At 45.8% G+C, this 15,485-nt stretch overlaps 1 protein-coding gene across 2 annotated transcripts in view; it reads right to left on the bottom strand.

Annotated features, from left to right (window-relative positions):
• Positions 1–15,485, bottom strand: part of CLIP2 (CAP-Gly domain containing linker protein 2) — a 110,188-nt gene that overhangs the window by 51,178 nt on the left and 43,525 nt on the right. For both annotated transcript variants that reach the window (XM_067537887.1, XM_067537888.1), the window contains exon 5: positions 6,871–7,403. In XM_067537887.1, the coding sequence (XP_067393988.1) occupies positions 6,871–7,403 (533 nt within the window). The remainder of the gene's footprint in view (positions 1–6,870; positions 7,404–15,485) is intronic.

Genomic DNA, 15,485 nt, shown 5'->3' with positions numbered 1-15,485 from the left:
GCGGTTGGAGCTATGCAAAGGTTACCTCATGTCTTACTGCAGGGATTTTAAAACTAGAACCCAAGGTGCCTCTGCAGGAGCTGCCCACATTCCTATACCAGGTCGAAGAGCCTGCCACGCTGACTTACACTCGCCAGCCAAGACACAGATGGTTGCTCTCCCGTGGGTTGATTTGCAAGGAGGTGATGAAATAATATCTTCTCTGAAAGCACTAAGTACCTCGGGGGAGGCGAAGAACGTGATGTTTCTCCCTTCTGAGATTGACACGAAGCCAGGAAAGGCACTTGCTGCCCTCCTGCGAAACCCTGTATTGGAGCACCTGCCTTCCTGTAAGCCCACGGCCAGTTGGAAACACTTGGCTGACTGGCTAAGAAATGGAATGGCAGAATCTGCCATTAAAAAATATCCACTACCGTTTTCCTGCTGTCCAACTCCAGTCGGCTCAGGAGCTGCTAAGTAATTCAAGGCCAACATATGACAGCAGAGAAAGTGGCAACCTCCCTGCTCCACTGGAGAGGTTGTTGCAGTTCTCGTTATGTGCGAGCTATTAATTCAAATGATTTAGACTCGGGTGGTAAAAGGCCCATTTCAGCTTCAGGCTGCCACACTGAGTTTATTTCTTAAAAAAAAATAAATGAATCAAATGAATCTGATTAATTTATTCATGAGAAGCCTCTGTAGTTTGCCAGGGGCTAGGAGTTGCACATACAGCAGACAGAAAGAAAGAATTTGAAATGCACATCTAATTAAAAACCCTTCTCCAAAGGGTGAAACCAGGCATAAATATCCAGCTCAGATTATTCTCGGTCTCTCATTTAGACGAGCTGTACACTTTCACCTTCTTGGCACTAACGCTGATTACATTATCTAACTTCTCATCTACAGTGAGTTCTAGCTAAGTCAGATTTTTGTACCTATATAACCAGGATACAGGGGGATGCCCCACAATAATATATTAGATCAGTTGCTCATCTGCTTATTTACAGCATCAAAGGAGTCTTCCATTAGGTGCTTCTTTGTACAACCCCAGCTCTGAAAAATAATCGTGTGTTTATGGTTCCACATTTCAGTGTCAAATAAAGAGCACACTCGCACTTAGGGTTTGGGAGGAAGATTAAAGGTAACACCACCTCTGTAGAGTGCTTTTCTTTTCTTTTCTTAAAAAAAAATAGACAGATCTAGTGAACACTCACTTGCCCCACCACTGAAAAAAACCAGGACTTTTCTGGGGTGGAACACACTCATGTGTCAGCAAAGTAAAGCACATTTTGTTCCCCCGATACTCCTCCCCCAAGTGGAGGAAGTGAAGAATTAATTTTTCCAGTTCTCTGGTCTGTATTTTATTTCTACAATGGGAACACTTTGTTTTTGGGGATTGGAGCAGGAAGGGATCAAGAAGGTTAAAACCCATGAAGGTAAATTTTTCCATCTGAGCCACTGTCTAGAAGCATTTTATTTTTGACCCAGTAACTTCACAGTGTCCCTTTAAGATGGAAGCTTTTCTCTCCCTTCAGCTACCATTGCCACAGGAACAGGCAGAGACACACTGCATCATTCATTCCCCAGGGCGGGAGGGAGGAGAAGAGAGGCAGACACATGTGGTGTGAATTAAGGAGGGCAAGTCAGTCGCAACACTGAATTTCCTGAGCAGCCCTTGGTTTCTGCCAGGACGCTAGCAGGATTTAAATGCAGTTTCTTGCGCTGCTTTTAAAATGATCCAGCTTCCTCTCGTCCTTACGTCTAGGACCACAACAGCCTCAGCACTGGATTTGAGGTGTCTCAGGAGCACCCACCATCATTTTTTCTCCCCGATTAAGTATTTTTTAGAAATATTTTAAATAATGAACATTTTTTAAATGAAAAAAATGACCACACAGACCAGCCGTTTTCTGGTATCTGAGCCTATTGCCCGTTTTGAAAGCACATTTACAATGACAGAGTTGCTTACTGTTTGGCTGCAACACATTTTAAAATCCTTGGGGCAGATGCTCTGCTGCACCCAGCTTTCGTTCAGAGGCGACTGTGCACGGCTTTTCAGGGAGCCATTTACAGCCTCACAATCCTCTGCCCCAAATCCAGCCTTGGCATGGCCTGGGGACTGCTCTCCTTCATACCAGCTGGCTCTGGCTTCCTAGAGGCTGTGGAGAGAGAGGCAGAGGAATTGAGTCCACTGGCTCAGTGCCTGCTAGGGGGCCGCAAAACTGGAGGGCTCAGCAGAGGGCTTAGGGGAGGTTTCTGCTCTTGGAAACCACTGAACACAAAACAGAATAGTTCTCGAGGAGGTTTCTCTCTCAGACAGACAGATCTCCGGAATTAAACCAAGCTTCCTGGAGCTAGCCCCTGAGCCAGCCACACTACTGGCTCAAAGTCAGGGACCTGATGGATATCTGTTGAGCCCTGAGATGAACTCTCCCAAACGTGGCCATCAGAGGAATTGCTGCGTTAGTTCCACTGCGATGAGTAACACAACTGCAAGCACGGCGGCCTGAGCAGACATGCACTGAGCACCAAGGTCCTGGGGAATTCAGTGTCTAGTCTCCCCAAAATAAAAAATAAATAAATACAGCATGCCCCCAAAGTGTTTTATTTTTTTAAAAACCACAGAGTAGTTGACTGAGTGGGTGCAGACAGCAGTGAGCAGAACAATGCAGCTCATTGCCTCTCTCCTGCTCTGATGCAGGCGGGTCGGCAGCAGGGGCCAGGCCATGGTGCCTACACTGAGTTCTGCAAGAGAATCCCGCCAAACCACCGGGGGGCGGGGTGTGAAGGAGGGGAAGGGTGTGTGTGTGTGGTGTCGAGCAGCAGCTGCTGCAGCAGGGGAAAGACATCAAGGTGGTTTCACACGTGGTGACCCATTAGACAGGGAAGTCTCTGAGCTGCTCAAAACACTGCATGATGATGCAAAATCATCATCAGTCCTCCTCTAATGAGGGGGATGAGCTGAGTACTGGAAGAGAGCTCCGACAAGAGCCGGCTGAGCCAAACAGCCTATGATGCACTCACTTAACTGCAGTTTCTGCAGCTTCCCAGTCCTCTAGCAGGTACTGAGGAAACAACAATCCTGCACTGGCAGAGGCATGGCCTAGATGATCCACCAGGGCTTTTCCGCTCCTAATTGCTATGATTAAGGGCCATACTTTGCTCTTGATGGGTTTCACGAAACTTCCATTGACATTAATCTGGATGGAGGACAGCATGCAGGCCCCAGAAGAACTAGCTTGGGAAGATGAATTTCAAAACCTCTTGGGATCAACAGCCAGGTCTTTATGGCAAGCATCTGAGAGAATAAACCCAAGGCAGAAAGAGATCGACTCAAGGGAAAGCAGATCAACGAGATAGCGAAGCAGCCAAATACAAAGGCATTGTGAAATTCTTCTCAAACATGTTCAAATGATGTCAAAATAAGAAAGTGGTGCAGAAGGAGAGAAAATGAGAAGTGAGATGACTGGTAAAAGAAGGCTTTTCTGGCTACTTATGAACTAGAACAGAAATGGCAGAGAATAAAGGTAGATGAACGCTTGGGGGGGTGAGAAGAAGAGTATGGGCCAAGATTTGGTATGATAAAATATGCAAATTACTTCAGTGGTATTCGCAGCTCACTTCTTGTACAAGCGAATTGTTTTCAACCCAGAGAATGCTCACGGACAGCTAAAGTCTTCTGAATACTTTAGCAAAACTGTGTTTGTGCCAGGGGCATTCACATGACCAACTTGGAAATGGGTTAGGCCAGGTCTACACTAGAAAAGGTCTGCTGGCATAGCTATGTCAGTATACCCTCCTAGTGCAGCCGCAGCTTATACCCGGGCTTTTGTCAATGGAATTGATACTGTTTCCCTGAGCAAAATCAGCTCTCTTGGCAAAAGCACTTTTAGGCCGCTCTGACTACGACTGTGTTACGGTGTTTGCTGGCGTAAAAACATCTCCAAATAAAAATAAATCAATCAATCTCACACACACACACCGCGCAGACATTGGTTTACTGGTAGAGTTTCTGGAGGAGGCCCGGCCTCAGGCCCTTGTTCAGGAAAGCATTCCTACGCAGGACAGCACTCAAGCCCATGAAGTTAATGAGACGCACGTGCTCGTGCTTCTGTGCTGTACTGAACAGGAATGCAGTTAAGGATGTGTGTGTGGGCTGTTCTGAACTGGGGACTTGGGCAGCCCCGTTGACTTACTCCAGTCCCCCGCTCCCTTTTATAGATCCAAGGCAGGGCGATTTCTTCCTCCGTAGCTTCTCCTCCGGTTTATAAAAATTGCAATCAGCCACTTGGGAAGCATAAGCAATGCCAAGCTACCGTCGGGTGAGCACTCACTCACTCACTCACCATGAAGAGCCAGTCGTCAAAGCCGTAGCTGCAGTGAGGAGTCCGCAAAGCGACCCATAGGCTGAGCTATGTTTGCCTTAAACATCAGCTTGTCCTTGTGACTGACAAACAAACTAAGAAATACAACGATTGCTGGCAGGTAATCTGTACCCAGCACAGAGGGCTCTGTTTAGCTGAGAAATCATTTGCTATATATAGCTCACCCAGCTCTAATGGAGACAAGCTTCTTCAGGTCAGAAATCAGCACTGGGTTAGAAAAATGTGTAGTTCCTACTCGCTGGGCACTTGGGGAGCACTGCTCCTAGCTGAATCCTGAAGTCAGTTTTTCCAGATTCACCCTCCTATCCACCCCAAAAGTGGTCTAGGGAAGAACTGAAAACGTTGGGTGCTACTGCACTATTTACTTAGCAATGCTGCTAGGCAGATCTGCCTATCTAAACTTTTCTAGTGCAACTAAGGTGATCAGATAGCAAGTGTGAAAAAATCAAGATGGGGGTGGGGGGCTATTAGATATTTTAGGGATATTATAAGAAAAAGGCCCAAATATCGGGACTGTCCCTATAAAATTGGGACATCTGTTCACCCTAAGTGCAACCATCACTATAGCAACCAGGTGCCAAAAAGGTAGAAAAACCAGACAGCTAGAAACCAGTAGCTGAAACTTTAAAACCGGTAGACAGATTGCCGAGGACTTACACAGACCAGACACTTTGGGACCTGTCATCTTTGTCTGTTAAAATTACCTTTATCTTTTGATTCTAGTAGTGTTGCAAAGGGATACAGTCTCAGAAGATTTTGTGCTCCATGGGCTGATACTTCCTGACATTTGGTATCATGGTAAATGCTTACTTCTCCCCCCCACCGAAACAAATAAGACCTGTCTCCAGAGTTAAAATGAACCATTACATTCAAAGTCACTTTAATTGTGATTTACTTAACAATACTGTTGATTTCATTTTATTCTCTCCCCCTTTAGGCATCTATTAAAGTACATTACTTATTACCATGATGCAACTGGTTTAGTCTACAATGACAAACTACCACTTTTAGCCCAGCTGAGCCTTTTAGATTTAAAATGCTGGATTTTCGATTGTAGATATACAGAACAAAAATATACAGAACTAGCTGGAGAATCCATTTGACTTGCATATGGGGCATAGTTGCTCACCAGTGATCCTGCCAATGTATTATGCTACTGTTAGAATGTACCATGGTTCTAGTCACGTTTCAACAGGGGTGATTAAAGCTATGTCTAGTTCAAGGAGTCAAGTTCTGTACTTTCAGGATCTCAGTGCTTGGTCTTCAAGGCACTCAATACTAGGTTACTTTTAAAAATTGCCTAACGCTCCAAAATAAGGATTGTGATCAGCAACTCCACTGCTCTGGCAAAATGCAACTTTCCACCGTAAGAGTGATGCTAGTCTGTGCAGGAGTCAGTACTGTCTTCAGGGTTGGTCCCAGACTTTGGAATAAATGCCCACAGGAACTAAGGACTGTCGCAAAGCTCACCCGCTTTTGTTCTAAGAGCAAGGCTTTCTTCGACTTGCCTTCTCTGATATAGGCAGAGAGCAGCATGTACACTAAAAAAACCAATCCCCCAAATGTTAAACCCACTAAATCAATGCACGCAATTCTCCCCCTGGGGGTGGAGGAAGGACAAACCTCACGTCACACATGTTAGATCATGCTGTTTAATGAACTGCCAGGAGGTACTCAGGAGAGGGTGTTACAACAACCTGTGGAGCAAAAGAAGACTGGACCGCCAGAGAATTATGGCCAACCTTTTCAAAAAAGTGGCCGTTGGTTTTGGGTGCCCAAGTTAAAATATTTTGTGCCTTGTTTTTAGACAAGCAGAGCCAACACAAATCTAGAAGTCGTCAATAGGAAGTGTGGGTCATCTGCCTCTTTGAAAAAGAGACACAAGGTCTCTTAAGTTGGACACCCTCAAACTGAGGCACTGAAGAGCAGCATCAGCTCTGAGAGTTGCCCTGCAAACACTGTGCAAGAGCTTTGACCACGTTTGACAAGACAACTGGAAGCCTTGGGTAGCCAGATTCAACAAAGGCACAATGAACCAAAGGCACAAAGCACACCAGCACAGAGGCGATCAATGCATAAACTGTTAGAAAAGAATAAACATTCTTCATCTCTCTATTTCATAGCCCTACGCTTTTTTGCTCTCCTGTTCCTCACCTCTATTCCTTCTCCCACTCCTTCCCACTGCTCAGCTTTCCCCTCACCCACCTTCCAGCATCCTGATCTCTCGCACACCTCATCTCCCCATCCTCTCACCTGTCTGCCTGTCACCCTATTCATGTGCGAATAAACCAGGAGTGTAAAATAATGTCATGTTTATAAAATCCCCCAACGCCTGCATAATCAAGTGATCTCATTGTCTGATACTTGTAATGCTTGTTCCCCGTTTTGTTCCCCGTTTCTCGCTACCTATTTGCTGTGTCCTTCCCTTCCCTTGTCTCTAGTTGAATTGCAAGCACTTCACAGCAGGAACATTCTAGAGGGACCATTGAATGGATAATGGACTCACCAGGACACGATCTCCAAGCCGTAAGTCTTTATCGCCTTTTTTCACCGACCCGCTGTCAGACAGATTAGACCCAGACTCGTTTCCAGTTTTCATGGTGCTGTTCAGGACACTTTCTCTCAAAGGGATGACACGAGTGGAGAGAGGCGGCGTGGCTGTCCCCGAGTGCAACGACAAGTTCTGAGTTGTCAAGGACTCCACAGAATGGGCATCGCTGCCTGAACCCTCTGCCATGGGCTGGCGGGTCAGCTTGGAGGGCCGTGTAAAAATCCCCTGCAGTGGCTGGCACTCAAAGTAACGTACGCCGCCAACGGAGCCATCATTCTTACCCACTGGGTCATCCAGAACAACCCCGGCCCACTGGCCGGGGGCGAACTGTGTCTCCCCAAGATACTGGATCACGCCTGGCTTCACTCCATTCACCCAGACGCGTTCGCCCACTACAAAGTCTCCCAGGAAGTCATCGCCCACCTCAGTGACCTTCGATCCAGACTTCTCAGTGCTGGCAGTGGAACCCTGCTTGTGCAAAGGGGAACCTGCAAATCAAAGGAAAACAGGACGTGGTATGACATGAAGCCAGATTACTAGGCAGATTCAATACCATCGTTCAGGTTATACGTTTATATTAGACAGCGACCAGGACCGGAATGACAGTAATTACTTACACCTCTGGAACAATTCTCTTTCTGCCCACTGTCTGCCTCCTCATCCATATTCTTCAGAACCCACCTGTGTCTGTTTCCCCATTCACAGGAGGAGAGTCAGAAATACCACTACTTACCACAGCCTCAGGGCAGTGTTGGAAGGATTTTAGGATAGGTGGTTACTGCTTGTCTTCTGCTCTGTGGAAGTAGCACTAAGTACACAGGTATTAATAAAGGGCAGAAGGAATCCTGGTAGATGCTCAAAGAGCCTACATGGCTCAAGGCAGCTCATTTTCCACCTCTCCTCAGGGAGGAAATCACTCCTATGAAAAATGGAGAATCTGTGTTTTCCTGGTGTCATCCTGTGTTAGGATAGTGCTCTCTGTGTCTCAGTATATGCGAAGAGTTAATAGCGAATGCGCTAGTAGATGGCACTTGAGGACATGTACATAGCTCTTGGCTTTTGTAGGACCAGTAAAACTTGCTGTTGTCATGCACTGCAAATGGCTTGCTTTGTGCAGCTCTTTGCATCAGACTCACAAGAGATGCAGCCAAGACCCAGAAGGAAGGGGACCAACTGAACTCGTCTCAGTATAAGAAAACAAAGAAGTCAAAAAATCAAACTCAGTCCCTAGCACTAACAGCTGCAAATCCACAGACTTCCCTGGGATTGCAAATCGTCACCCCAGAACTAAATGAAACCCAGAATAAGGAACTTCCTTTACTGGTACCATGGATTCAAGCAAGTGCCAGGCTGACTTCCCGCACCACTTCCCTCTCAGGTGAGGAGCAGGAGAGCAGCAGATGGGGCCAGCAGGTGAGGCAAGCTCACTGCCCCCACCCTGAAACTCTTCCTCCAGGCCTGGACGGAGGCAGCAGCAATGTGTCTAGCAGGCCCCAAGTTTCATGAAATGGAATTCAAGTGGGAATGAATGCAACCGATGCAAATGAAAGCTAGCAATGGGGTCAAAGTATGGAAGGTTAAAGTCGGACAATCCCTGTCACCAGCCTCGCTTGCAGCCTGGGTCCAAGGAAGGAGAAACAGGTTGCATTCGGACCTTATTAAAAGAACAGGTTAATGGGGCAGGTTGGGGAGAGGCCTAGAAAAAGAATGGGGGACTTTGGAAAACAAGGACTCGTCTATATGGTGCATTAGTCCACAGCGGAGGAATGTAAATTCTAGTGAGCACTACATGCCCAGGGGGGACCATGCTGGCACACCTGGAGCGCATTCATATCGCACTGTTTGAAATGGAATTATACTAATGCACACTAGGGACCTTTTAGAGCACAGCAACGGGGCCCACACAGACACTTAGTGCGTGACACATTAGTGCACACCAGAATTTACCCCCCTCTGGTGCAGACTAATGCATCACGTAGACAAACCCTAAGAAACACTGAGCCAGACACCCTACCCCGTTAGCCCATCGGACTTTCAAACCTCCTTGTTGCTCAATAAACATTGAGATCTCAGGCTGTGCTTTTCAGTCCCTGCAATCTACTACTGGCCCATGTGCACCCCTGGGCTAGAGATGGGCCAAGGGGCTTCAAATGAAATAAAAACCAACCTGAACCATCAGCCAAAATTCAAAGCAAAGTTTTCTGGATGACAGGCACCACAAAAGCCACAAGAGTTCTAGCGCTGATGCTCAGGGACTCACATACAGCACCTGGTGATTAAGCTTCCGGCTTCCAAAAAGGTCAACTCAAAAGAAAATAACTCACTGCAGTCTCCAAGAAGCCACATTTTTGCAGCTGCCTCTCTGCTTGCTGGTTTCAGCAGGGCTGGAATTGGAAACATGGAAATACCACGAGACTCACGGCACTGCCAACCCAGCCAGGAACAGGAAACAACAAAAGTAGCTCAAGAAAACCTGTTACCATGAAGTTTCCAACCCAACTTTGCAAACTGTATAACTACAAATAATGCTACTGTATCCAGTGGTGCCCAGAGGCTGCCATTTGAAGCATATAAATGAATGAAGTCTTAGCACCCTTGCGAAAGAGAGAATCATCATCACCCCCATTATCAAAGTAGGGGAATCCGAGGCACAAAGCACAAAATCACCCCTGGCATAGATGGGCAAAGCTGTCTTTGAAGTCAACAGGAGTTGTGCCCTCTTACATGAGGATTGAATTTAATCAACAGTGCTTTGCTCTTAATCCCATGCCTTCTCTACTAATGAAAGAGGTTCAGGTTGTTCCAGCAAGCAGTCAGACTTGCGAGCACTTATTTGAAGCGACCTCAAACCTCACAAGTGCTCAGCCTCCACTGTTTCTTCAAGCTCTTTCAGAAGTAATGGGCATGACAGGCCAGGTGTCAACTTCTGGAAAGTCCAAAGAACAAAAAAGCCCCCGAACCAAGATGCTCTCAGGTTTGCAAGAGGTGTAACTGAGCAATAGATATTTTAAAAAAACCGTGCTCTACTGGAGTTCAATGCACTCCCTGTAGAAGGTAATGTTTCTGCTAAGACAATCAGCAGGGAAATGGTTCTGAATGCTGACAGTCAAGTTATCATCAGACTTCAGAGTCAACACATAAATGAAGCTCATATGCCTCTGAGAGCAGTTGTGTCAGTCTGTCTGCAGACTCAGGAAGACAGCATTGCATCTGTCCGCACGTGGATGAGCTAAACTTTAAAAAAAAAAAAAAAAAAAAAAAAAAAATTAGGGCCCAATCTAGCAAAATTTTGCTACTGAGCAGAACCCCATCAAGGTCATTGGAGACAACTCACTTTAGTAAACTCTATGGGTCAGACGGAGCTATATCCCTATTCATGCTGAAAAGAGCCTTAACTCTTTGAGCAGCCCCATTAATTTCAGTGGGATTATCTAAGGAATACAGGACTACTGAACGAAAAGGGGTATCATACAATCAGGCTATTCTTTGTATTAAGTTTTTAGACACCTAGGCCCTTAAATTCTGCAGAACCTGATAGGACCAGTGGAGGAATGCAGTAACAATCTTGCACAACGATGCACAGCAGCTTAGCCCATTTCCTTGAAGCTGCAAATATACTTCAGTTCCTGAGCTGTTTTCCATTCTGGTTTTCAACCCTGCTCTGAAATTTGCCCATGCTCAGATGTTTTTTCTTTAAAATGTTTTTATAAATGCCTTAAATTACTTTCAAGCCTCTGTCTCTCACATTCTAGTAATAGCTAGCACATTAAAGGAATACTGACAAGTAGACTATGTCCATGAATGAGCTTTCCCGTTTACAAAAAAAAAAAAAATTTAAAATTGCACAAGATTTTCAGGCTTTTTATTACATATTTCAAATACAAAGAGGGGGGGACATTGTTTGTTTAATTACCTTCAAACATTTACCAGCTGGAAAACAAAACTATCAGCACTGGATTTGTGCATGAGAACCTTAAAGTGAAACTAACTATAAACAGAAAATAAAACTGACCCATCTAGTTTAATGGTCCACAAGTGCAGGAAAGTAAATGAACAGTATAAATCAGGAACAACCAATCACGCTGTAAAGATTCTTTCAGCTTTAATCATCCAGGCTGCTCTCAGTGATATGTATCTATCTATCTGTCTATATTTATATAATCTCAACAGGGATGTGTAATAAAGTGTAAATTAAAAGCACAATTTATATTCTGGTTTAAGACCTAGATTCAGTAAAGCACTGAAGAATATTCTTAAGTGCTTTGCTGCACCATGGGCCTTGGGCACTGGCTTCGTTTTTATTGAAGTGTCTGGATTCATGGATGATCAAAGCTGTTTTTTTACAGCGTATATCCAAATCCATCCCTAAAGAGTTTCAGCACTGCAACACTTTGCACTTCTGCATAGCTGGTCAACTAGGGACCACAATGCAGTTTACATTAAACCTCACAACAACATCTCTGTGAGGTAACTATTAGTACTCCCTTTTTACAGATGGGGAAACTGAGGCACAGAAAGGCATAAGACTTGCCTACGGTCACAGACCAAGTCAGTGGCAGAGTTGGAAACAAAATCTGGAATCCCATCTTCCACTACACTAGCACACATCAGCTCCTACCATCAGCATATATTCCTAACAACTGACTTGTCTATGAAAGATAAAATGCTCATTAGAAACTTTGCTGTAGCTGATTTAAAAAACTACGAGATATGGTGCCCACCAGGAGAGAAAACAGCTTGGCAGGACATCATTCAGCCTCAATTTTAGATCCCTGCTTAATAAAATTGCTGCAGCAGAACTATAGTAATTGCATCATTTCAGTCACACAATCTAATTACCATAATCTAAATGCAGTAAATAATTAGGAGAGTCTGAAAGGAAGCAGACTCCTGAACAGGCTAACAGAGCAATTCCACAGACAGGGCTATTATTATTTGTTAGCACTGGGTGAATGGTTCCATGAAACAGTTCCTCGTTTTCCTCCATGCCTACATCGAGGGAGCGCATTACATCATCTGCACTATTTCTATATAAAATAATTATCCGAACCATCACAAGGATAAAGTGAGTAACCATGCTGTAAAGACTAACAAACTTTGGAGCTCTGTAAAATGTTAAACAGAAGATGCACACAGGTTCACAATAGCTGAACTAAATGCAATCTTTGCAGTTTCAAATTTAGAAAAACAAGATGGGTGAGACAATATCTTACTGGACCAACTTCTGTTGGTGAGACACACAAACTTTTGAGCTTACCCAGAGCGCTTCTTCTTGAGACCTGAAAAAGTGCTTTTTGTCTCTCTCATCAACAAAAGTTGGTCCAATAAAAAAATATTGCCTCACCCACCTTGTCTCTCTTGTATCCTGGGACCAACACAGCTACAACACCACTGCATACAGTTTCAAATTTGACAGCCTCAACTCTGAATTATCAGCACAATTGACCCCCTTTCCCTGTGCTCTGGGGACAGGAATCCAGAAAGCTGGCTTTTCGTAGCAAGCCACTTCCCCATACTGGTGGCCCCGTCCGCTCACCTCCACTCCGAGGATGGACTTCTAGACATCTCTGGAGTAGTGTCTCATAGAACAAGACTATTCAGAAGTAGAGTGGTAAAAAGCTTTTTTTTTTTTTTTAAATGGAATGAGTAGAAACCTTCATGCTTCAAGGGAGTAAGCCAACCTGTAACTCTTGGGGGGTCATTGATCAAGGTGGCAAGAGCAAATGGGACAAATGCCTACTTTTGTCAAAAAACTGGGGTGAGGAAGAACATGTGTGGGGGGTCGGTTGAGTGGCGATGCCAGCCTCATGCAGGGTGGAGAGGCAGAGCTTGGCCGGGAGCAGGCAGTGCTTGGGTGAGCAATGACGCCAGCCCCACATGGAGGGGGCAGCTCGGACAAGCGGCTTGCACCAGCCCTGCATGGAGAAGGGGGAAGGGCTCGGGCTAGCCCCACACAGTGTCCCATTTTCCCTTTGGGAAATATGGTAACCCTAAAAAGATGGGGCACTCAGAGACAGATGTGAGAAAAATCTGCCTCATGACAAAGCTGACAAAACACAATTGGGGAGTTTGCCAAATCAAGGATTGGCGGGGGAGGGGACAAATGACAGCATTTGGTGCCTTCTGCTTACTCGAAAGCCAGGTCTCTCACAGGGACAAAACCCATCAATAACATTTGCACTACTATTCCCTTACAATGTTAAGCGACAGACCCAGGGTCACGATGTGAGTCAGAGGCACAGCCAAGATCAGAACCCAGGAGTCCTGCTCTAACTAATTTCCCTCTCCGTAAATAAAAAGGTGGCCCGGGTTTTTTGCCCTATATTGTTTAGAATGCAAGTGGATTGCATGGTCAGCTCTGAGCCAACAAGCCCCAGAACTGTTTTTCTTGAGGGGCTTGGGTCCTTTTAAATGTTTAGGCCGTTCTTGCTTGCTAATTAACTGCTTTGAGGTTGCCTGACATACTTGGCATGTTAGGCAAGACTCGTGTCCTGTGATGGACTGTACGCCTTGTACCCCTGCCCTGTTTTCTGGTGCCAGCACTCCAAGGGCATAACACGTTCCACTCCAACGAGGACTGAAAAGGTTAAAGGTTTGAACTTGATGCGCTACACTAGCCCCTTAGCTCAACTGCATAGCTCCCATTAAAAGACTAATAAGAGACATGTTGCTAAATTGCATGGACTGCTACATATAAGAGACAGCCTCTTCCCGCCCTTGGACATTCCAACAGGAAGGAAGGGGTAAGAAAGAGGTTTCCTTGTCGTTACAGGAGCAAGACACCATTCTGAAAGCACTCAACGGTGAAGCAGCAGGTACAGGACAGATGCACATTGTGGATACTAGTAGGGGTGCCCTTGACTGAAGATTTTGGTACCATACATTTAATGAGAGCCACATGTCCACTCACTCAGTGCCCTTTGGTTTCTCACAGCACATTAGAGTTGCTGCTATTTTACATTCCTCAGACATTACCATCATAAAGAGGGAAGAGAGTTTGTTCCCAGGGGGAGAAAACAGAAAAAGAATTTAGCAGGAAAATGGTGCACCATCCTTACCCCTGCATTTCCTGTACCCTGCAGAAGCCCATTTTAATCTTATTATTCCCAAGCTATGTGCCAGGCACACTGGTCACCAGACGGAGCAGAAATTCAACAGCACTCAAGCTGTGTTGCCATGGAGATCTAGAGAAAGCCAGCTAATTGATAAAATGGAGCCTCATTAGATGAAAAAAAATAGATAGATAGATACCACTCTCTCCACAGGGAGGTGAAGTGAGAAAGTACATATTAAATTTACCAGAAGGCTTCACACTAAGGGCTTCCCCCCCCCAGTCTCCATTTTAAATCTCGGAGGTAGTGTTGGTTTTCCCCAGGGTAAATTGGACAGGTGTTTATCAAATAAAATATCAGCTTACCCTGATGAAGTGTGTGTCTCAGATGCCATGGCTACCCCTAGGGCACGCCACAGCTCTCGCCTCAGCTGCTACCTGTCCACTTCCTTGGAAAAGCTCCTTGCAGTAGGCACTGCAAGCTGATGCCAATCCAATGCCATGGAATCTGCTATAAACAGTGCATCTCGTGGTTAGCATCCGGGGGCTGGGAACCTGGACCCCTAGGATCTATCCTCCTATTAACTCCACATGGCCTTGGTCAAGTCACCCTTGTATTTCTCTGTGTCCCCAGCTATAAAACAGGGGTCTTAACTGCTGCCTGAGGTGGGGCTTGATTAGTGTTCGGGAAGCAATTGGATATCCTCAGGTAGAAGACGACTCCATAGAAGGACAAAGTAGCATGGTTATTCCATCCAAATCTCGGCATACTGCACACCTGCAGAAAGGTAGCTGCTGGAAAATTGCCATTGTTCACCCAACAGCAAAACATAGCGTAGGTTTTGGCACACGGGGGTCCATGTAGTCCAGCACTTCCTGCAGTTGCCAATACACAATAGCTTCGGCATCACTATAGAGAACCGAGCCAATGCTGTACGTGGGGGACAGCCTCACAGCCCTATGCAGATCTGATGGCCTTTCATCACGGTCTTAGCTCACATGGCTACGAACATGGGGGTAAATCCTGGGGGTGCTGAGCGCCTGCAATGCTCAGCAGTTCTCAACGTTCAGCCCATTGTCAGGGAGACGGACTGGTGTCAAACCAGAGCAGTGCTAGCTCCCTACTTCTCCATCTTCACAATAACAAGTTACAGCTGAAGTCAAGCGAAGGAGGAAGGCGTCAGCTGGAAAGCTCAGATGCTGGCCAAGGGGGCTGCTGCTTAGAAGAGGAATAACGTATGCCTGAGCTGCCATGAGCATTATGAGCGGCCTCTGCACGCCTGGCTCTCTGCTTGGGTTAGTCCCTAACTGATGATGTGGGATCTACTGTCTGGAGTCAGCTGGCATGAGCCATGATGTCATACACTGGCCTCCTTTCAATCCCACTCTCTGCTCCAGTTCTCTATAAAAACTGGTACTGCTCATCCGTCTGTGATGGACAACACAGATGCTTTAATACTTAGAAGGCCTTCTTCCCTCCACTAAAGGTGTGGGGTACTGAACAGTAATGTTACTCAGA

Source organism: Emydura macquarii, unplaced genomic scaffold (genome assembly GCF_026122565.2).
Source record: "Emydura macquarii macquarii isolate MOO-44397 ecotype Brisbane River unplaced genomic scaffold, CSIRO-AGI_Emac_v2 contig_450, whole genome shotgun sequence".
NCBI lineage: Eukaryota > Metazoa > Chordata > Testudines > Chelidae > Emydura > Emydura macquarii.
Note: the sequence above shows the minus strand (reverse complement) of the source record. Positions and strands in the feature narration are given on the sequence as shown.